Raw genomic sequence first — 24,299 nt, 5'->3', positions numbered from 1 at the left:
GTGCAGGGAAAGTCCCTGGCGGGCCGGGCCGGTTTGTTTACTTGCCGCGTCCGCAGGTTCCGCCAATCGTGGCTCCCAATGGCTGCGATTCACTGCTCCAGGTTAATCGGAGCTGCTGGAAGTGGCAGCCAGTACGTCCCTCAGCCCGCGCTGCTTCCAGCAGCTCCCATTGGCCTGGAGCAGTGAACCGTGGCCACTGGGAGCCGCGATTGGCCGAACCTGCATATGCGGCAGGTAAACAAACCAGCCAGGCCTGCCAGGGGCTTTCCCTGCACAAGCGGCAGAACAAGTTTGGGAACCACTGGTCTAATGGTTTGAGTAGAAGCCTGGGAGCGAGGATTCCTTGGTTCTTTTCTCTGCTCTGCTGCTGACTTCAGTGTGTGACCTTTGGGAAACCTCTTAACCTTTCTATGTTCTGTCCATATGTGAAGTGGATAATAACAATTCCTATCTCACGGGATATAGTGAGACTCAGTTAATATTTCATGAATCACTGTGGGATTGGCAGGTGGAAGGTGCTGTGTGCCATGTGAGTGCACAATATTATTATTTTATTATTATTATTCGTTTTATTAAAATGTTAGCTTTGTTTTCTGAGGACACTTGCAAAGTTCTTTTGTATCTGTAGTTATTTGAATCCTATCAGCGTTTGGCAGGCATGCTAAAAAGGAAAGTCAGACAATGGTGCTTTGGGATTTTTAAAAGAACATTATCCCAGTAATTTAAAATTAAATGTAAAATATGCTGTTAAGTGACATATTATGATTGAGATCTTAATCATGCCGAAGCCAGGAAACTGAAAGTTAAGGTGCTACATGAATCATAGCTCAGCCTCTTTGCACGTAATGGAGTTAAAACAATTATTTTTTGGGAATATGATTAAATTTAAAGTTGTTGAGTTATCACTGATTAAACAAGAGTGTAAATGCCTGTGACACTTTCTCAAGGTGTCCAGAACTGTAAATCAACATATTACCCCACTGCCTCAGCATAAAAGGGTGCTAAACAGAATGGCAACTCCCAGTCACTCCAGTTTGTTTGCAGCCCCACAGATTCCTCATGAGTCTACTAGTTCTAACTGTGCCTCCCAGGTTAACCCTTGATGTACTTCAGTTCCCAAACTCTCTAGAAGTGTCTCCCTGCAGCATCCAGCCGTTGTCACTGGACGACCACAGAAATTATCAAGTCTGCTGTCTCTAAAGAGACAATGTGCACAGCAGCTTGTTTGATTTAATCAGGAATTCACACTTTGGTTAGTATAATAGTGCTGAGATATACTTATGATAAAAGAAAGAGAAGTTTATTAACCAAAAGCTGAGATCTAAGCGATACTAAGCAAGAATGATAGAGATAGAAATGGTTCCAAATAAAATGAAAGTAGAACACACTTTTAAGTGACTAAAACTTACCAGGCTACGATCCTTGACTAAGATGAGTTCCTTACGTAAAGCAGCCTTTCAGCATCACCCACCCGCAGGGCAGGGGATCCACCATTCAAAGATAGAAAGAGCACTGACCTCTTTGTCCCCTAAATGATGGAAAATCAACATGTCTTTCTATTGTTCCATGTATTCCCGAAAGATTATCGTCTTTGTCACGAGAGACAGGATGAACTCCCGGGGATCAGACTCCAGTATCTTCCCATCCTGATTTCACATTTTCTTGCTAATTTATTCCTCCTGTCTATCTTGGATGAAAATGAACTGCCCAATGTCTTCAGAATCACAATGCTCAATTTACAGTAGAGACAGGAAGATAACTATCCTGCCTCTTGTCTGGAAGAAAACCTGTTTCTCCCTTTGCTTGGTTACAGACTTTAAAGCAGAATGTCAGGGAGTATCCACAGTTCCTCATATAGTGTTAATACATATATTTCACAATGATAGTAATGACCAGTTATCATAAGCATTCCCAAATCTGGACCTTAGCGTCCAGAAATCTGGGTGCCTGCATGAAACCCTCTAAGCTTAATTACCAGCTTAGATTTTATCTCGCTGCCACCATCCAAAAATTCCAGTGTTTTGGCTCACTCTGGTCTCCCCAAAACCTTCCCTGGGGAACCCCCAAGACTCAGATGCCTTGAGTCTACAACAAAGGGAAATAACCCACTCCCTCCACTCTCTTCTCCACTCCAGAATCATCTCTGGGCTAGACCTGAGAGTTACTGATGCAATCCTCTTTACACACAATCCAAGAAGCTGTCGCTCGTTTCAACAAAGAGACAAACCCCAAATACAAAGGAAAGAAAAAGATCCTATCTCTCTCCCCTTAGCTTTTCCCTCCAACCAATTCCTGGTGCTGCAGAGATTACCCCCGTAGATCTAACACCAAAGAGAATTCCCCCTCCTTTCGTCCTTACCTATCCAGAGAGAAAACTCACAACAATGTCCTTAAAAGAAAGCTTTATAAAGAAAAAAAGAAAGAGACACCATGAACATGATCTCTGCATCAAGTTGACCAACACAACAGGCGATTGCTTAAAGAAAAATATGAATAGAGACAGCTATTAAAAGAGCATACAATCAAACATTCCAGCAACACACAATGAATCAGAAAACCCATACAGCAATTGTTTTTTCTACCTTGACTTACAACTGTGAAACGGAAGATTAAGCTACAGATAGAAAAGATCCCCTCTCATAGCTGAGAGCCGGACAAGACACAGACCCAAACATTCCCTCCCCTGAACTTTGAAAAATCCGGTTTCCTGATTGGTCCTCTGGTCAGGTGTTTGGTTCTCTTTGTTAACCCTTTACAGGTGAAAGAAACATTAACCCTTAGCTCTCTATTTAAGACACCAGTGTGTCACCAGCTTTCATTTTATATCTCCATAACATTCTTGACAGATAAGTACTATGACAGTAATGTGTTAGGTGCAGTAAGTTTTTCCGGCCTGCTGAGAGTTGCTGATACAGAGTAGTGAGCCACCAATTGGACTCTGTGTCACAACTCCCCATTTTCTGAACAAGAGGAATGCATAGATCTGCCCATAAGTTATAGTTCTGAGTTGCTCTTTTCCAGAATAAACTTCCCTGAGACCTTTCTAGTGTCGGTAGCGTGTCTTATCTTGTGGCAAGAGCAAACAACACGGAAATTTTCAGGAGAAAACCTTGGTCTAGTATAATCTGTGCCACATGTGTCATCATTTAAAATGATTTGTCTGCAGAATTCCTATTCTAGAGGCCTAATAAATAATGGAATTATAGATATAAGAGATGGGAAAGTCACATTAAAGTCATCATGTCCATCTTCCTGCCAAACAGGATGTGTTCTGTTCCCTAGATACATTCAATATACTTTTTAAAATGGCACTTTTGGCCATTGTGGATCCTATGGCATATTTTTTGAAAGAGCAGGAACAACAGCACTGGTGACCTGGCTAAATTTCGTAATTACATTCTCCAGGCTTAAATTTCTCCTTTGGTTTCAATTTCACATGGACTTGTTCAGTTTCTATCCTGAACTGTCACATAGGTGTTCCTGAGTGCTGTTAAATTGCTGGTTTGTTATAGTCCAGAAGTGGCTATTTTTCAATGGGGGGTGAAATGATTCATATACAGAATTTTGAATCAGTTTGTAGAATGTGCTGAGACCCTTGGATGAAGATGCTATAGAAATATTAGTCATTATTGTAACAAATCCTGGTGGGCTCTTCTCTGTTCTTATTCTGCTCTGGTTGTATCGGGAAAGTGGTTATAAACGTCTACACTGGTTTTACATTTTGTGTGTATTTGTTCTAGGGCCAAGGTGGACAAATAGGACCAGCAGTTAAGGCGGTACAATCAAGGACTGCCAAAAGCACCTCAAAAAAACGGGTAAGAGACACAACTTGTCACCAAATCCCAAACTTTCTGAAAAAGCAGCAAAGAATCCTGTGGCACCTTATAGACTAACAGACATTTTGGAGCATGAGCTACCCCTCTGATGCCAAACTTTCTGAGTGACTGCATTTCTCTACATCCATGAGAAGCAAAGTAGATTCCATTTCAGTAATGGCCAACTTGGTATAACTGGTGACATTTAAATTTATTTAGCAATAGAGGGTTGTTCTAGACTCTCGTTAAGAAAGGAATTACATCAGCAAATTAGAGTATAAAATGGAAATTAAAACTAAAGCAAGAAAACTAGAATGTGCAGACGGTGAGTTTCCTTGGTACATGGCATGTAGCCAACATAGCATTGCCTGGCCATGCTCAATGGACCCCACAGTTATCATCAGTCATTGCTGGGCGTATGTAGATATTGTACAGTGCTTTGTACTCTTATGGTGCTGTACAAATAGTAGTCTTATCCTGAGGCAGCAACCCCCAGAAACCATAACACTGCATCATTAGGATCTTACACTGTGATTGTATTTTGGCTCGCAGTGTCAAATGGAACTGCAGTGTTTGTGTGAGTGTTCCTGTCTCACTGAAACATCTTCATGGCTGTTTGGAGGGATGGGGCAGGATCCAAGGGTCTTATAATAATACTAATAGGAAAGATACCTAACGCCTAGAATTGGAAGGGACCCTGAGAGGTCATCAAGTGCAGGCCCCTGCCTTCACTAGCAGGACCAAGTATTGATTTTTGCCCTAGATCCCTAAGCGGCCCTCTCAAGGATTGGACCCACAACCCTGGGTTTAGCAGGCCAGTGCTCAAACCACTGAGCTATCTCCCCTTGCTTCCTTGTGTGGCAGGCAGCATTTGTATGATCATTATTGCAGTCACTGTGCCAGAGACCTGGCATGCATGAGAAGTTTAGACTCTACATGGCTTTAAGGCCATAGGTTGCATATCTTTGGACTAAGATATATAGTTTAATAGAACTGAGACAACTGTATTTAAAAGAAAGATTGATTTATTTTAAATTCAATTCATTAGACATTCCAATTTAAGGGGGAAAAACTGCCCCAAGCTGTTATACCCTTTAATTAGTGACTTGGTGCTCTGCAAGTATAATGGTAATGAAAAGGAATTTAAATTAATCCCTGCAGCAATCACTTTTCTATTAGTGATGTAACATAATAACACCATCAAGTACCCCAGTGAAAGCATCTCTCTGTGCCATGGCCATACAGATAGGATGTTTGCTGTACTGTGGTGTAACGCCTGCTGACCTTTACAAAAAAATGGTTAACATTGCTCTGCCTAAAATATGATCCCTAAATCTTTATATCTGAAATAATTTCTAGGTGTGGCTTATGTAACAACATTTTAGAAATAACTACTGGTTCTTTACTGAGCCATTGAGCAGTCTCAATTTAGAGCATCAATATAATATGTTCTGCATATGGCTCTCTTAAGGACTGGGTATAATATGAGCAAGAGAACTAGAGTTGTCATTTTTTAAATTGTGAAGATTAAATGAAAAAACTGTTGCTCTTGTTTTGAAAAGGGAAAGAAAAGATCTTCAGACATGACAAGCAACTTTGACAGAAACCAAGGGCCTGATCAGGGTTTGAAAAGAACTAGATAAATTCATGGAGGATAGAATCACTGAAGATGAGGGTTGGAAGGGACCTCAGGAGGTCATGTAGTCCAATCTCCTGCTCAAACCAGGACCAACCCCAACTAAATCATCCCAGCCTGGGCTTTGTCAAGCCGGGCCTTAAAAACCTCTAAGGATGGAGAATCCGCCACCTCCCTAGGTAACTCATTCCAGTGCTTCACCGCCCTCTTAGTGAAATAGTGTTTCCTAATATCCAACCTAGACCTCCCCCACTGCAACTTGAGACCATTGCTCCTTGTTCTGTCATCTGCTACCACTGAGAACAGCCAAGCTCCATCCTCTTTGGAACCCCCTTTCAGGCAGTTGAAGGCTGCTATCAAATCCACTCTCACTCTTCTCTTCTGCAGATTAAACAAGCCCAGTTCCCTCAGCCTCTCCTCATAAGTCACGTGCCCCAGCCCCCTAATCATTTTTGTTGCCCTTCACTGGACTCTCTTCAATTTGTCCACATCCCTTCTGTAGTGGGGGGCCCAGAACTGGATGCAATACTCCAGATGTGGCCTCACCAGTGGCGAATAGAGAGGAATAATCACTTCCCTTGATCTGCTGGCAGTGCTCCTACTAATGCCGCCCAATATGCCGTGAGCCTTCTTGTCAACAAGGACACACTGCTAACTCATATCCAGTTTCTCGTCCACTGTAATCCCCAGGTCCTTTTCTGCAGAACTGCAGCTTAGCCAGTCAGTCCCCAGCCTGAAGCAGTGCATGGGATTCTTCCATCCTAAGTACAGGACTCTGCACTTGTCCTTGTTGAACCTCATCAGATTTCTTTTGGCCCAATCTTCCAATTTGTCTAGGTCACTCTGGACCCTATCTCCACCCTCCAGCATATCTACCTCTTCTCCCAGCTTGGTCCTTCAATGGCTATTAGCCAGGATGGGCAGGGATGGTGTCTCTAGCCTCTGTTTGCTAGAAGCTGGGAATGAGCGACCGGGGATGGATCACTTGATGATTCCTGTTCCGTTCATTCCCTCTGTGGCACCTTGTTACCCAGGGTTACCAGAACCCTCAACAGGGACAACTGAACTATTTCACTCCAGGCAGTGAAAGGAATAAATCATCAGGAACTCAGCGATTCTGTTGGATCAAGGAGAAATGCAAGTTAGCATGCTTTTGTCTAACACTGCAGTTATTAGATTTAAGCACACACAGACATAAGTAATAGGTTTAGAACATCCCAGATATTTACCTATATTCTGAGGCAGTATTGAGTAATCAATGACAGGTCAGTGCTGGCCAAACACCCTCCTGCTGGGGAGTAAATATGTCAGGAAAATGCCTATCCCAGGATAGCTCCCAAGGACTGCTCCCAAATACACTCTGTTATCTGAATTTTTTATAACTAACTTCTGCTAAACACATAGGTCATAGTGACCCCTACTAAGGCATCGCTTTTCCTAACTTTTACTATCAGAGGCATCTAGACTCAAGGATGTCCATCCATATATCTTTTCTCACTCTCAATTGTTTACTTTTTCTTCCGCTCCTCCCATACTGATCAGCAAAACTGCCAGTAGTTATGACCTTGCTTCTGAAAGCCTGTTTCCAAATTAACTGTCCAATATGTGGTGTTCTGTTTCATGAATTCATAGTTGCTGAGTGCACATATATAATTGCAATTAGCTTGATCACATTCTGGGATAAATACACCCCTCAAATCCAGGGCAACAACCTGGCATTGGCCACTGTTGGAAGACAGGATACTGGGCTAGATGGATGTTTGGTCTGACCCAGTCTGGCCGCTCTTATGTTCTTATGATTCTGAGAAGTGCTGAGCACATTGTAGATTCATTCAGTGGCAGCTATGGCAGCTCAGCACCTTTCAAGGCCCACAAGGTCTGTGTTAGCTAAGACTGGCCAAAGCTTCATTTAGAGAGATCAGACTGGGATCAGCTGCTTCCGTACTTCTATCCTTTCACACCTCTGGAACTGTCCCCATCTCAGTGCATTAATGGGTTTGTTGCTCCTGTGCTAGGACGAAGATGCATCCACTGAAGCGGGAGAGGGGGCAGATGAATGGACACTGTCAAAAACTCTACTCAAACCCCCAGACCAACTTGAGTTGACCGAAGCTGTGAGTAAAAGAGTATTTGGGGTTTTCATGAGTTGTTTACACAAAAGCAGAATCCTTGCAAACACTTCACCGAGTTTTTAGTGCACTGTTTCTGCTGTTTAAAACAAAATTGCCTTCAGCAGTACGAGCTGGAGAGCATAACCTGAAGGAACCTTCTGAAGCCAATGGACTAGAAGAGAGAAAATGTCCTTGAGGAGATTTCTCCCGTTCTTCCACTGGGTGGTGGAACAGGGTTTCCCCTGGTGGAACAGCCCATAAGGTCAACCAGCAAGCCCTGAGCATCCCAGGGACCAGCAGGATTCTGGGGCCTTTTGTGTTGAGGGTCCTACAGCTCTGGTCTTGCTCCTGGGCAGCATGCCTCCAATCAGGGGTGAAAGTAACTTAAAGGATTTACCGGTACACCAGAATCCTGAGAGGGGGCATGGCTTCAACTGGAAGAGGTGTGGCCTCAACCGGAAGAGGTGCGGCCTTGCAAGATTTAAGGGCCCTGGGGCTCCGGCTTTGGCTGGGAGCCCCAGGGCCTTTAAATCATCCCAGAGTTACCAGCTGCAGAGACGGCTAGGAGCCCCGGGGCTCAGGGTCAAATTGCATAGCTCCAGGCCTTTAAATCCCCACCCGAGCCCGGCTGCCGGAGCTCCAGTGAGGATTTAAAGTCCCCAGGGCTTCCCGCAGTGGCAGGAGCACCGGGCCATTTAAATCCCCACCCAAGCCCGGCTTCCGGAGCTCCAGCGGATATTTAAAGGCCCCAGGGCTCCCTGCAGTGGCAGGAGCACTGGGCCGTTTAAATCCCCACCCAAGCCCGGATACCAGAGCTCCGGCGGCGCTTTAAAGGGCCCGGGGCTCCCTCTGTGGCTGGAGCCCTGGGCCCTTTAAATCACTGCTGTGGAAGCCGGTCCAGTCCAGCACGGCAAACAGGCTCTTGCCAGTATGCTGTACCTTACCATACTGGCTTACTTTCACCTCTGGCTCCAATGGAGCCAGAGAGCCAGGAACATCCCTGTCCACAGCTGCCTCCAGATTCTCTGCTCAAAGGGGGATCCCCGCTGCAAAGGGATGGGCCATATAAAAGTGACACAGCCTTAGGTTCTTCATACTTTGCACCGTGATCTCCATAGGGTCAACAGAAGAAAGATGTGTCGTTTCCCTCCCCTCCACCCCAAGTCCTCTTACTCTCTATATAAATGGTGCTATTATTACCAAGGGGCCAATGCTGCAAACACTGGCTACTGTGCTTAGTGTATACAACTTGTTTTGGACTGCACGCACTTCAAGGCAGGGTCTGTGTATGGAAAGCGCCTACCATTTTGTGGGTGTTACTACAGTCTAAATAATATCTCATAATACTAAAGAATCTAGGGATATGCCTACACTTTGAGATGGAGGGGTAATTTCCAGCTTGAGGAGACATATCCCCATTAGCTCTGATCATGTTAGCATGGTAAAAGTGGTGATGGCACAGACAGCAGGAGTGGCTAGCTGCCGAGTACGTAGACATCCAAGACCCTAGGCATGTAGTCGGGCGGCTAGCCTGTCCCACCATCATAGCTGCTGTAGCTATGCTATATGATTAGCATGCAAGAATGATCAGAGCTAGCACAGGTTTGTCCCTTCAAGCTGGAATTGACCCCTCCAGCTTGAAGTGTAGACTTGCTCTAAGTAATCCCTTTGAAGTGAATGGAGCTACCCATGGTAGTAAGCATTATGCCCAGTAGTGGTTGCCAGATGGGGTTGTAACTTGGCACATTCTGAACTAACTTTGCCACAGCCATTGTTCTTTTGCTGAGGTGTCCATTGCAGTTTGAACACAATGGAAATGAGCCTGAGGAACCCGGAGATCTTTTTATACTATATGTTACTGTTCCAGCTTTAAGAACGGGCTTGAATTTATGGCTCTGTTTTTCCATTCCAAAGGAATTAAAAGAGGAAGTTACACGCATCCTGACAGCCAATAATCCACATGCTCCCCAGAATATTGTCCGATACAGCTTTAAGGTAAGTGCCGAATGGTCTGTAAATCTAGGTTCTTGTGGGTGCCATTTATTGATTTGGGCTTAGCTTAATTTATAACAAGATAACTTGTATTTTAGTGTGGATTTACTTTATTTTCCATATACTACTAGCAGTTCCTTAAGGGCTTTTGCAGAGGATAAAAGTCTAGAAACATTAACATAATTGACTATGCAGAAACACGAGATGGCAATTACTCAACAAGTTCTGAAAGTGACTGTAATTAGTGCAACTAATCTCAGCTGATAAATTATTCCATTCAGCCATGGTGAGAGGAGAGAGAGGATTCTTTACAGTCAGTAGTGCATTTATAACTCAATATCTTCATAGCATGTTCCAGTCTCATGAAAATATATGAGCATTCAAAAACATGTTTTGTGCAATCAATGCCAATTCAGGGCCAAAGTGAGGAAATTAGTCAGCAGCCTGAGCTGCAGAGACCCATGGGGAAGCTCCAGGAAGGATTGTACCTTACGAAGTCCAATCTCTCCTCCCTCAGCTTTCCAGTGCAGGAGGTGCATGCACATTCTGCATCTGTGTGGAGCTTCCTACTCCCTCAGCATGTTCAGCTAGCTCTGTGGGTTCTGCAAGGGGAGGGCGGAGTCATAGCCATGCCTACTCTCCTCCCTCCTTGGGGTGGTTTGCACCCCCTGGGGCACGTGGAGGGAGCAGTCTCTGCAGTGTCCCAGCTGCAGTACTTCAATTGTCCCTAGCCCTTGAGTAGGGAGCTCAAAGGCTTGGGAAGGCACTTTGTTCTCTGGTCTCATTCCTGTGCACCTGCGCAAGGGCCAGGGATGATTTGGCCACATATTTACTCTATATAAGAAAAGAAATTTAACTAGTCAGCGGAGAGTCTGGCCCCCAGGGAGTGGCTATGGGGCCACATCTTCCTCTCCATTTCACTGGCATGATTTCACTGGCTCCAGTGTTGTGGCTGTGGTGTGACAGACCCAGGGGGATGAGTTATTCATGCCTTCAGGACCTTCTCAATGACTGCAGTGGGCTCGATGTGAGGCTATCATACCTCCCTTGAAGCTGTAGTCCAGTTAGTGCAGAATAAAGCAGTGTTTGCTTTAAGGAGCATTGTTACATTAGCACTTCGAGTCTGCAATGGCTTCTTATTGCTTCTGGGTGCCACTTAAGGTGTTGATATTGATCTCAGGAGCCTTATATGGTTTGAGTCTTAGGGTACGTCTACTCTGTATGAAAGTGTGATTGTCGACTGGGGAGACATACCTGTGCTAACTTTAATCTAGCTAGCCTGAGTAACAGTAGTAGTGTAGACGCAGCAGCATGGGTTTCAGCACAGGTTAGCAATGTGTTACACCCCAACCCCCATTAATAGGTGTTACGTGCATGGTATAAATATTGTATATATTATATAAAATATGAACAGTTATTCGAAGTGACTTGTATTATGCTCCTTCTGCAATTCTGTTCACTTATGTCACAATATCTATATTTATATCTATGTCAATGTCTATAGCCCGCAATACTCTGCAAAACTAAATGTAGCTTTTGGCATTAGCAAATATGAAACCTGTTAAAAGCTAGATTCATGAACAGTGTGTCCTAGTAAAGGTTTGGTTGTGCCGTCATGGCTCTTGAAATATGGGATCCAAACGAAAAGAGAAGAAATGTACATCATGGAACAAGAAGAACATGGTAAAAAGCTGATGGGTGAATTTGAGTCTTGGGTGATGTATAGATAGGGTGACCAAACAGCAAGTGTGAAAAATCGGGACAGGAGGTGGGGTGTAATAGGCTTCTATAAGAGGCCACGTCTACACTACGGGATAATATCGAATTAGCTAAAATTGGTTTTATAAAACTGATATTATAAATTCGATTTCATGCGGCCACACTAGGGACAGTAATTCGGCGTTGTGCGTCCATGCCATGGTCCCGAGGCCTAACGGTCGATTCTGAAGCGTTGCATTTGTGGGTAGCCTCCCGTAGCTACCCATAGTTTCCCGCGTCTCCCACCACCCCTTGGAAAGTCCTGGTTGAATCAGTATTTGTCGTGCGGGGGGTGCTGGTAATATGTCGTCAGTATTCCCTTCCTCCGGGAAAAAATCAGCTGACAATCCTTTCATGCCGGTTTGTCCCTGATTGCCTGCGGCAGACACCATAAGCATGGCAACCATGGAAGACCGTTCAAGCCCTTTTTTTTTATGGCACCGTATGTGGACTGATCCGCGGACAGAGAGGCGATATTCCAGCGCTACACGCACAGCATCTACTTCCTTTGCAGATAGCAAAGATGGTTACCACGTGTTCGTACCGTCTACTGCCGGAGTAAACTGCAATGAAATGACAGTTATCTCTCCTCCTCTGTACTGTCCCGCTGCTATCATGAGTGCCCCTGGTGAAATCGCTGGGGCGCACAACGCAAAAGCAAAACTGGGATTGACTCCCCAAAGTCATCCCTCCTTTATGGTTCTAAAATAGAGTCAATCCTGCCTAGAATAAGGGCAAGTGTATATTAGAGGACCAGTGTATCAGAGAGCACAGCTGCTCCATGTCAGTATTCACAGGGGTGCCCCCTGCACAACAACCCCACCCGTTGCTCCCTTCCTCCCCCAACCTTCCTGGAATTACCGTGGCAGTCTGTCCTGCCCATTGTGTCATGAAATAATAAAGAATGCTAAGGAATAAAGAAACACTAGGAGTGTTTAGTGACATAAAATGAGGGGGAGGCAGGCAGCTTCCCGGCTTGATGATAGTCCAGGCAGGACATTAAAGGTGTGGGGGAGAGGAGCCCAGCGATTTTTTTGCTGCTGCATGACAGTCCAGGCAGTAACAGAATCTTTCTTTACACAGGAAAGGGAGGGGGGCCTGAAGCAGACCCCCAGTGCTATGATGAAGACTGAGTTATTAGCCGTTCTGTCCTATCTACTACTGGGAGTCATTAACCCAGGCAATGCGCCGCCTCAGCCACTGTCAACATGTTAGATATTCATGAGAGACAATGGTTACTAGTCCTACGTCTGCACCCCATCTACCATTCCGAGGGGAGGGGTGAGGGAGAGAGCGGATACTGCCTCTTCACTGCTGCACGCATCGCGTCTTACCAGCAGCATTCAGTACACATAGGGTGACATTGAAAGAAGTCAAAATGATTTCTTTCCCTTTTCTTTCATGTGGGTGGTGGGCGGGGGAAAAGAAAACTGAGGAGCTGTTCCCTGAACCACGCCACTGACACTGTTGTTGAAACCTACAGACATTGGGAGCTTCAGCCAAGAAATGCAAAACTTTTCAGGGACTGCTGTGGACTGTGAGATAAGCTGGAGTCCCAGTACCCTCCCTCCCATCCATGAGCGTCCATTTGAGTCTCTGGCTTTACCATTACGCTTGTCATGCCAGCACTGTGTATGTCCTGGAGCCATTTTTTTCAAAACGCTTTGGCATTTTGTTCTTCTGTAACGAGCTCTTATGATCAACAGATTTGTCTCCCCATAACAGCGAATCAGATCCAGTGATCTCCCGATACCGGTCCATGCTTTGGAGCTCTTTTGGATTTGGACGACTGCATCGCCACCTGTGCTGATCAGAGCTCACCTGGGCAAACAGGAAATGTAATTGCAAAAGTTTGCCGGCTTTTCCTGTTTACCTGCCCGCTCATCAGATTGCTTCCAGATGCGGTCAGTGGTGCACTGTGGGAGAACCGCCCGGAGGCCAATAACGGTTGATTTCCATCCACACTATTCGTAATCGATATGTGTAAGTATCGAATTTGAGCGCTACTCCTCTCGTTTGGAGGAGTACCAGGAAATCGATCACACTAACCGTAATCCGATATGTTAATATCGAATTTAGCGCTACTCCTCTCGTCGGGGAGGAGTACAGAAATCGATTTAAAGAGCCCTTTATATCAATATAAAGGGCGTTGTAGTGCGGATGGGTACAGCGTTAAATCGATTTAACACTCTTTAAATCGATTTAAACGCGTAGTGTAGACCAGGCCTAAGAAAAAGCCTGAAATATCGGGACAGTCCTTATAAAATTGGGACATCTGGTCACCCTATGTATAGAGAGTGCTTTTAGCTCGTAAACAACCATGCTATAAATATGGCTGGGTTTGAATTCATACCTAGGAGCACACCTGCTGTGTAAGATGAACTGCACACTTCAAGAAAACTACTTCCCAGAAGGAATGGTACATAAGTCTTCTTTCTGCATTGTACTACACCTCTACCCCAATATAATGCGACCCGATATAACATGAATTTGGATATAACATGGTAAAGCAGCGCTCCAGGGGGTGGGGTTGTGCACTCTGGCGGATCAAGGCAAGTTCGATATAATGCGGTTTCACCTATAATGCGGTAATATTTTTTGGCTCCCGAAGACAGCGTTATATCGGGATAAAGGTGTACTTTGTCTTTGTGGAACATTTTTACTATTAAACTGAAAGTGTAGTCAAGCAATTGGGTATGTTTTAGAGAACTAGAGTATGTGCACAGGCTCCCTAGCAGGCTTGCGCTCTGGTTGCTGGTGGTGATGCTCTTGCTGCCACATCTTCACGACTATTGTCACCTGGGCTAGCTAGATTAAAGCTAGAGTGGGTACACCTACTCGTGCTACAACTAGACCTTCACTTGCAGTGTAGACGTACCGTTGGAGCCTTTGCATCATTGCAACAGCTGAAGTTAGCTGGTGTGCTGCTCTTGCTGACATCCATAGATTTGGCCATCTGGTAGAGGGCCCTGTCATGGGGGAAATCATCCCTTTAAGAAGGAAGAGGCCAATGCACCTGTGACTTATTAGCTGCCCCCCACTTGGGCTGAAAACACTTGAGCCATATAAATGGGGGAGAGATTGAGACAGTGGAAGGTTTAGTCAGGAACAGGGCAAGTGAGAGCTGCATGGGAGTGAAAGACTGGCCGGTGAAAGCTGCCAGAGACCAGAAGACTGTAGGAGATTCCTGAAGGAAGCTGTAGTTGGTTGCCAGGGAAGGCTGACAGCAGGAGAACAGCAAAGAGATCTGGCTGACCCCCTCAAGCCAGAGAGCCAGTCCTGATGGAAGGAAAGGAGAGAGCCTAGATGTGGTGGAAGATGCCAGTGTGTTACGTGCTACATCTGTGGACTAGATGTTACATTTTAAGGATGATCTGCACAGGGGGTGATAAATGGACTATTGTTTTGGGCTTCTGTTATAGATAAAAACACTATGTTCTTGTATAAACCAACCCAAAGGAGAGAGGTATTATTGAGGCAGGTTAACAGACCAGAGGGAGTGAGGGATGTCCCCCTGGTGGGGATGAGCTTCCAGCAGAGAGACTGTGAGGGTCCCCACTAGGAAGTGCGAGGTCACACTCCACCTGGAAGGGCTGGGGTGGCTGTCCTGGTAAAAGGACAGGAGAGGACTGTAGAAGAGCCCAGGTGTGGTGGAAGATGCTGGCGTGTGATATGGGCTATCTTGGTGGACTAGAGGATGTGGGATTTTAAGGACTATATACACTGAGTGTGAGAAATGGACTATGTTTGGGACTCTTATTATGGAGTATTTGAACATATTTTGGTAACAAACTTGCTCCAGAGAGAAGCGTTACTGAGGCAAGAAAGCTAGTGCAGAATTACTGTGAATCTGAGGGGGGGAAACTGAGGCAGCTGCACCTGTTCCGCTGCAGCCTGCTGCTGGAGGATGCTCCACATGCGTCTGTCTTATTACAAGCCCTTACTTGGGAACATGCTCTACCATAGGTCAGACAAGTTGCCGTTCAGAGCGCGAATTTTACACCGGTGTAAGTGACAGGAGACTCAGGCCCTGTGTGTGTTTTCCACAGGTCCTAATCATTTTGTGTGATGGTGTTAGGGAAGGTGTTACCGTTTCCAGCACCATCTAACCCAACATTGTGATGAAAGACTAATCTGTCCCCAACAAAGAATGCATCTTGTGTTGTTGGGGGGTTTTTTTGGTTCCCTGTTGTTACTGACTATGAAGCAGCAGAGAATTTGGCATAATCTTCAGATATTAATTTGAGCCTGTTGTACTGGCAGTTGGAAGATCTTGTTCTACTCTACATACTGAGCGTGAGAGAAATGAAAGCCACTGACAGTGTTTGTGTTAGGGAAAAAAGGTAACAGGATGCACCCTGAAAGGGATAGCGTCCCCCAAATTTACTCCACAGGTTTCAACTAGCAATACTGATTAACTGGCATAACAGGCCCATAGATTTGATCCCAAACTCACTGCAGTCAGTGGAAAGATCATTTTGAATCAGACCTAAATCCCTCCAATTTGAACATTCCTTGAAATGTCCCTGATTTTTCCCTCCCCTGCTTGCCCACCCCCTCCTCGGACCTCTCATTGTTTATTTGTGGTCCTGCATACCTTGAGGCATAAACAGCAGTCTCAGCTTCCTGTTGGCTTGGAACCTGCAGTGAAGACAAATATGAATAACAAATGCACCCATTTTATCAATATACAACCTGGTCAGCTTTACCGTCTACAGGCAAAGATTGTTCCCGATAAAATCATTAATCTGTCCAGATTTGATTTTTTATCTTCTTCCTCTACAGGAACGAGCATACAAGGCAATAAGCTATGTGGACCAACTGGCCATTCACTTCTCCTTAGATGGGAACCTGTTACTCAGAGACTCTGACGAAGGCAGACGGCAGAGTGCCAAAATAGGCTTGGAACCAGGTAGGTTTATGGGACACTGAATCAGTAAGTGCTGGTGTAGTTTATTCTGTGTATGACAGCGAGCACGCTGCAATCTGAGGCCCAGGAATGGAGCAGCACTTATTTCTGCTAGCAGTCTTCTTTGCAGAGAAATACTGTTTATAACACAAACTGTGTATTTGCCACTTCTGACAGTCTGCAAGCCAGGTGTGTGCTAATACAAGGAGCTAAGTTTTTCGAAACACTCTAGGGGATTTACACAATCTTCCACTAAAATTAATAGGAGATACATGTCTAAGCCCTTATGCCTTGTCTACACTACGCATTTTTGTTAGAGCTGCCGTTTGCTGACCAAACAGTGGAGGTGAGCACACTACAAAGCTACTTTTGGTGGCAAAACTCTGGTGCTTTGCGGACAAAATAAAACCACCTCAAAGAGAGGCATAAAGCTTTTTGTGGCAAATTTAAAGCAGCAAAGCTGTCAGTGTAGACACAGCTGTTCATTATGTCCTCATAACTGGCCTCCACCAGTATCCCACAATGCCCACTGTGACCAGGGCCAGTGCTTCCATTTAGGAGACCTAGGCGGTTGCCTAGGGCACCAGGATTTGGGGGGGTGGCATTTTGCTTCAGTGGACCTCCCACAGGCGTCCCTGCGGAGGGTCCGCTGGTCCCGCGGCTCCGGTGGAGCATCCACAGGCACACCTGTGGCAGGTCCACCGGGGCCGCGGGACCAGCCGACCCTTCTCAGGGACACCTGCGGCAGGTCCACTGGAGCCGCGGGACTAGTGGACCCTCCGTAGGAACGCCTGCGGGAGGTCCCTGGAGCCGCAGGACCGGCGAGCGGCAGAGAGCCCCCCGCGGCATGCCGCCATGCTTGGGGCGGCGAAATGGCTAGAGCCAGCCCTGCGCCTAGGGTGCCAAAAACCCTGGCGCCGCTCCTGACTGTGACCACTCTGCTCACTATTTTGAACTCTGCTGCCCTGCATCTAGCTACACAGGCATGTGCCCTTCCCCTTTTAAAGCTCCGGGAAGCTTTGACATTCCTCAGCATGGAGTGCTCACAGAGCTGCTGAGGATGCTGCTCCTGGTAGCTGAGGAGGCTGTCAGAGAACTAGGGAGGGAATCACAGAACCATTAATGTGGAATATTGCTCTCTTCCCTCCCCCACCACTTGCTGGGGGGCAGGAGAGGGGGTGGAGAGACTGCTCAAGCTACTGTCTGAACTTAAAGAGACAGCATGCTGACACATCCTGCCCCAACACAAACATCCCCAACACTGTGTTTCTGTCTCTTCCCCTCACCCACGCTCCCTGTCACACACTCTGCCCACCACACACACTTCAGTTGAAAGCAGTTGGCGATCTAGTAGGATGCCCATGGAACGATGGGATTGAGAAACCTGCATCATGTGATGCTGTAACTGCCCCATGAGGCATTGCAAAAGCACCCTGCGGCCAGTTGCACAGTGGGATAGCTACCCACAGTGCACTGCTGTCTGTGTTGATGCAAGAGCTGCTAGTGTGGACGTGCTCTGCCGACCCAAGGAGCATAGTGTGGACATGCAACAGCAGTTTAATTACAGCACTTTAAGCATAATTTTGTTGACAAAACTCTGTAGTGTAGACATAGCCTTAGATTGCTTTGAAAATTTCATTCACTGAGTTAGAGTGGTACCATAATTCAGGGTATCAAAAAGTATGCCACCAAGTAATTCTGCATTCATGTTCCATGCTGGGCAATGGAATTTTTTAGAGAGACCCTAAGATTTCTGCTGTCTCTTAAAATTGTCTGATCAGTGGAACAGAGGACTGCTGATGGTCAGAATTAACTGAAAGACTAGAACTGGCCATGGATATGTGCCCTTCTAATGTGGCAGCTGCCAGGCCCAAGGGTGCTGTCTTGCAAGCTCCTGAGACTCTTAGGGTACGTCTACACTGCACGATTATTTCGAATTAGCTTAAACCGATATTACAAAACAGATCTAATAAAATCGGTTTAGCGCGTCCACAGTGGGATCCCGAAACTCGATTGTTTGCGTCCATGGTCCAAAGCTTTACCATCGATTTCAGGAGCGGTGCACTGTGGGTAGCCTGTCCTCAGCTATCCTATAGTGTCCCACTTTCCGTGTTGAGGAGCACAGCTGCCTTGAGGGGCGCAGAAAACACTGCCCCGGGTGGTGTGGGCTACAGGCCTCACCCCTCCCTTTGTGAAGGCAGCAGGACACCCTTTGGCGGCCTTTTTTCGCCGGAGTGCATGAGCAAACGCCATAGCCCACAGCAATGCTGTCCCTTTTTTTTTCACGTAGGGGTGGGGGAAATAAACTGAGGAGCTGTTCCCTGAAACCACGCCAGAAACTGTGTTTTGAACCTACAGACATTTGGAGCTCACCAAGAATGAACAAATAATTTCAGAGAACTGGCGTGTTGACTGGTGGATAGCTGGGTCCTCAGTTTACCCCCTCCCTCCCGTCGATGAGCCTGTCCATTTGATGTCTCTGGCTCCCTGTACGCTTTCACGCAGCGCTGTGTATCCTGGAGTTTTTTTTCAAACGCATTTGCATTCGTGTTCTGTAACGGAGCTGGATACAACAGATTGTCTCCCATACAGCGATCAGACCTAGTATCTCCCGTACGGTGCTATGCTGGAGCTCTTTTTCGAGTTCAAACGAGAATCTGCATCGCCAGCCGTGGCTGAGTCAGAGCTCCACCTGGGCAAGCAGGAAATGTAATTCAAAAGTTCGGGGGGCTTTTCCTGTTTACCTGCCCGGCATCCGAGTGTCAGAATGGCTGTCCAGAGCGTCAGTGGCCTGCACTCTGGGATGCCCCCGGAGGCCAATAACGTCGATTTCCGTCCACTCATTGAACCCTAATCGAGTTATCACTATCGAATTTAGCAGCGCTACTCCTCTCGTTTTGGGAGGAGTTCCGAAATCGATTTAAGGAGCCGTTTAACTCGATATTAATGACGACGTCGTGTGAACGGATACAGCGTTAAATCGGTATATCGGCCATTAAACCGATTTAAAGTCGCAGTGTAGACCTGGCCTTAGTTACCTTTGGTTCTCTGGAGTTTATGCTCCTTTCTTTGCATCAGTGTTGAAATTTCTACCAGGATTTAGAGTAAACCTATATGTAAATGGAATCTTCAATGCCACGAGTGTGTTCATCCCCACAGCTGTAGCAGCACATTTGAGATGTCAGATTGGGCTGTAGGAGTCTATTTGGAAAAGGAATAGGTTGTTGGATGGATAGGCTTGGTCTCCACCATGGTCTCCACAACCAGTGAGAGTTCAGATCGATAGAGCTAGATACCTAGACTAAGACATGCTTCTCTAACATGCTTATTACATTTTTTCCTGTCCACACATGACCCATATTAACATAATTTGGCCACAGCCATTCTTCACAGCCATGTTTAAACATAGTCATTTCTGTAGTGTAGAGAAAGTGTTTCCTAATAGAATGCAGCCCAAATCAGAGAGTTAAGTGAGATGTGATCTGAATTCAGCCAGGGAATTGGAACTGCTGCAACCTCTTTGTAGCAATGGCCCTGACTCTCTGTGGCTTTGAATGAGCCGACTCACCTCATTAGGTCAGTCCTCTGTAAACTGGGGACCGTAATACTGACTTACTTGACTGGCAGGGAACTGTGATGGCCAATAAGCTAGGGTTTGTAGAGTGTTTCGGAGATAAAAGGGTGTAGTATTTTTGTATTCAAATTGTGGAAAATGGAAAGTGTCTGCAACACATAAAGGTGTCTATTAGTTGGAAATGATTAATGTACCTATGTTGTTGTCAGAACTGGCTCCTGTTGAGTCCACAGTGATAGAAGTTGAAGAGGCAGAGGTTAAAGAAGAAGGAAGCAAAGAAGATATTCCGGTAATGCTTCACAGCCGACTGCGAGCTATCAATATGATTTTAAATATTAGATTCTAAGCTCAGTTTGTACGTGTCTTTGGCGTAAGCAGCATCACCAGAGGAAACTCCAGGCTTGCTTACTTTATCTCTGATGCAACCTACATGTATTCTGCAAGGTTGTCTGCAGCCAACTATTCTTTAATATGGAGGTGCTGCCCATGGAGATGAAAGATGCCCACATACAATGCATTATCTTGAGCCAGATGCTCCATCCAGGTGAAGTATGGTTTGCTGGGACACATCTCTGTGGACAGCACTTCTGTATTCAAGCTGGAAAGCAGTTGTAATCAGTTCTATTTCATGCACATGATGTGTGGCCCCTGGGTTACTAGCCAATTGCTGATGTGAATCAGAACTGAGCAAAGTTTGGAGGCCATTGTTTTCTACTACTACGATACTTATTTGTTTCATCCATTTATAAGGTGCCTATTGCAAGACATCTAAGTGCTGTGCAACGAAAAATAATACAAATAAAATGACACAAGAACCAGACAGCCATATAAAATACAGGCCAAATCCTGCAAGAATCAAGTAAACTACCTGCAACAGGATCGTTTCCTGGCTTCATGAGAGAAACAGAAACAGTGTAACTGAGGCAAAAGCAATCGTGAAGGTGTGAAAGGATCAAACATAAGGCAGCTGAAATAGTTGAGATAGGTGGCATGACCTGAAGGCAGTCAGTGAGGGAGGGACAATGCAGTAGGAAGTTCACTCCTTGCCCAGTCAGTACTGAACCTAGAAACCAGGAGTGGACTAATTTCAGGTGACTTTAAATGCCTGAGAGGGGGATACAGGCAATTATGGAAATACTAGGAAGCTAGGATTATAAAGAGCTAAATATATGAGATCAAAGGCCTTTGAATTATGTCACTGGGTATCCAATAGCCAGTGAAGATCACGAGGAGGGGATGTAACCAACTCACTCTATTCTATTCAAAAGAGCAGGTGAGTAATCACTTTCTGCAACTGTTAAATCCTCTAGATCAGTTTCAGATGGATCCTAATTAGGAGAGCATTACAGTAGCCCACCTTAGATTTGACAAATCCATAAGGACCATGGAGATGTCCATAGGTAGGAGAATTGTATGGACTTTTCCAAATGAGTTAGTGGTGGTAACAACCACACTCAGCCATTCTTGCAACTTGGATCTCTGTGTTTAGAGAGTGGCTGAGGGTGATCTCCAAATCCCACACCCATCTCACCAATGGTGGCCCTAGACCCTGAGTAACAGGTTTCCTTTGCTAAGTACCAGAAGTCCAGCGGTCCAAGGGATAGGCATTTTGAAGTTGAAGAAAGATCTCTGATTTACTTCAGTTCTCAATTAAGCATTGCTTTATTCTTCTCTAGGCTGCATCAGCAGAAGAAGCAGGTGAAGGGGAAGAACCTCCTCCCCATTCGATGAAGGAACAGAAGCTCACCAACCAGTTCAACTTTTGCGAGAGAGCTTCACAGACTTTCAACGACCCCGTGAGGGTATGTGCCACTGCTGTCTCTTTTGGTGATACACAAGCATGTGTTAGTAAAATCCTTCCTTTGTGACTGAAGTCCAGAATGCTTATCTGTGTGTCATCTCCTGCAATCACTGCTAATATTAGTGGGGAAAAGAACCTTAACTAATCGTACCTAAAACATTTGGGATGGGGAAGATGATGATACAGAGTAACATTTACCAGATGAAAGCAGCAAAGAATCCTGTGGCACCTTATAGACTAACAGACGTTTTGGAGCATGAGCTTTCGTCGGTGAATACCCACTTCGTCAGATGCATGTCCAAAACATCTGTTAGTCTATAAGTTGCCACAGGATTCTTTGCTGCTTTTACAGATCCAGACTAACACGGCAACCCCTCAGATACTTGTTCACCAGATGGATTCTCTTATGTTCTGTCAGAGGGGTCTGGGGCCTTTGAAAATCTAGGTAGTGAAGTTTCAGCCTCACACACATGCCCGGGTGTAACATTTTTATACTTGTTTCCCTACTACCAGAAAAGGAAGGATGGTCCAGTAGTTTTGGCTCTAGCCTAGGACTTGGGAGATCTGGGTTCATGTCCCCTTTACCCCACAGACTTCCTGTGTAACCTTGAGCCTTGATTTTTCATCTGTAAATTAGGAACAGAAAAGCACTTCCCTCCTCGAGGGTGTATTGGGGGAGCTAAATACATTAAAGTTGGTGAGATGCTCAGATACTTTGCTAATGCAAGCTACTTAATAATGATAGATGTTCTCTGCTGCTGCTTTACATCAGCTCTCCCCCTCTTTGCACAGTGCATGCGTTTGCTCTTGCCACGACAGAAGATCAATACAGATTTGAGTCCTAAGGTTCCAAAATGCCTTTTGTGCTGAGACCACAGTCTTTCCCAATGAGTGTGTCTCTACGAGTATGCCCAGCTCAGATAGACGTACGCATGTGAACTTTGACTGGTAGTGCACTAAAGTAGAAGTGTAGCTGCAAAAAAATAAAAATAAAAAAACCCTGTAGCCATGGTGGGCAGGCAGGAATGCACTAAATGCCTGAGTAGATGCTCAGGTGGGACTGTGCTCAGGGTGGTTAGCCCATCCCACCACCTGTGCTGTTGCGGCTACACTTCTCTTTTTAGCACATTAGCTCAATCACAGCTAGCATGTGTATGTCTACCTGAGCTGGAAATTACACCTCCAGCTTGCGTATAGATGGTCCACAGAACCCTTCCTAGCTGATCACCGTGCCTGTGGTGTCTGACCCAGCGAGGAGGTCAATCCAAACTTTCCTTTGAGTCCAAGATACTTGTTGCAGGGAGAAATTTCCCTCCCTTTCCCTGAAGTCCCACAGTTCAAGTTCCTGCAGCCTCTCCAGCTAAGGTGTGCTCCCTTTAGATCTCATTGGTTTCCCAACCTGGCCTAGCCAATGAGGAAAATCAAGGGGCTGGAGGAATTAGTGCTGATGATTTGGATCATGCTCTTTCCTCAGAGTCAGTACTGAACTGATGTTCTGGGACAGTGCTAAGGGGTCCTGCGATGCTGGAAAATGCTGCCTTTTAAAAGCAATGTCAACCCAAGCTCCTGACCACTTGTGGTTATTGAAGATCTCATAACATGTTTTAAAAGAGGAGAGGTATTAACTCTTGTGTTTTGGCTCACTTGAGTAATTGTATTCTCCTGAACTAAAATGACCTTGTAGTTTTACATGAACACAGAATTCTTTACTTTTTGTTTTAGAAACAAATTTTGTTCTCAGCTAAATATGTGGAGTTCCATAGATGATAATGGGATTTGCTTGAGTGTATTTAAAAGCAACATGTGGCCCTTAAACCACAGTGCAGTGTTGCTGTTAAAGATGTGCCACATTCCATCCCAGAGACTGCTGCACCTCAGAGGTCAGTGAAGTGATATATATATGGAGTTGCTCAAACATTTTCCGACTGAACAGTTTTCCGCCAGAAAATGTTGATTTGATGAAATGGAAATGTTTTGTGGGAAGGTACCAATTTCATTGAAATGTTTGATGGGGAAATTATCACATTTTGTTTTGACTTTATATTTTGTCATTTATGATATAAAAATATAAAGGCTGAAACATTTCAGCTTTTATGAAATATAATATAATAGTCAAAATGAGAAAGTTGGAATGAAATGTTCTTATGTTATGTTCTAAATGCTTTGACCTTAACAACATATTTGTAAGGTCAAAATGAAAAATTTCAGACTATTTAATTTTGTGAAAAATTCCAAGATTTTGACTTTTCATCCCAATTTGGGACAAAACCAGACGTCAAAATCTTGGAATCTCCCACAGAATGGAAAGTCCGTGTTCTACCGAGCTCTCTCTCTAGTGTTGGAATTATCACTTAGTAACATTTATATAGCACTTTGGGATCCATCTGGATGACTGTTGCTACACAAATGCAACACCATGATCACTCCCCCTGCTTGGTAAATTAAAAACTCTAGGCTGCTTCCACAGCTGGACTCTTCTAGGGAACAAAGCTTCTGCCAAAGGAGATGGGGATTGTCACGACTCTAGTCACTTATAGATTCACTTTCATTTATATTATTTTTTAGGAAAGAGCATGTCAAATGGAGCCTCCACCTAGAGCAACCTTTTCTGCCACTGCTAACCAGGTAAACCCTTTTCATTTTCTTGTATGCAGTGTAGCTGTATATGTGTCAGTCCCAGGATACCAAGTTGGTCCAATAAAA

At 45.3% G+C, this 24,299-nt stretch overlaps 1 protein-coding gene across 1 annotated transcript in view; it reads left to right on the top strand.

Moving 5' to 3' along the window:
• Positions 1 to 2,855: 2,855 nt before the first annotated feature.
• The window catches only part of DNAI1 (dynein axonemal intermediate chain 1), a 291,024-nt gene continuing 269,580 nt past the window's right edge, over positions 2,856 to 24,299 (top strand). Inside the window, exons 1-8 of the mRNA XM_075067475.1 lie at positions 2,856 to 2,861; positions 3,741 to 3,815; positions 7,467 to 7,565; positions 9,477 to 9,557; positions 16,098 to 16,224; positions 20,005 to 20,084; positions 21,472 to 21,597; positions 24,162 to 24,221. Coding sequence (XP_074923576.1) covers positions 2,856 to 2,861; positions 3,741 to 3,815; positions 7,467 to 7,565; positions 9,477 to 9,557; positions 16,098 to 16,224; positions 20,005 to 20,084; positions 21,472 to 21,597; positions 24,162 to 24,221 — 654 coding nt within the window. The remainder of the gene's footprint in view (positions 2,862 to 3,740; positions 3,816 to 7,466; positions 7,566 to 9,476; positions 9,558 to 16,097; positions 16,225 to 20,004; positions 20,085 to 21,471; positions 21,598 to 24,161; positions 24,222 to 24,299) is intronic.

This window comes from Chelonoidis abingdonii, chromosome 6, assembly GCF_003597395.2.
Source record: "Chelonoidis abingdonii isolate Lonesome George chromosome 6, CheloAbing_2.0, whole genome shotgun sequence".
NCBI classification, from domain to species: Eukaryota; Metazoa; Chordata; order Testudines; family Testudinidae; genus Chelonoidis; species Chelonoidis abingdonii.
This window is presented reverse-complemented; position numbering and strand designations above follow the sequence as displayed.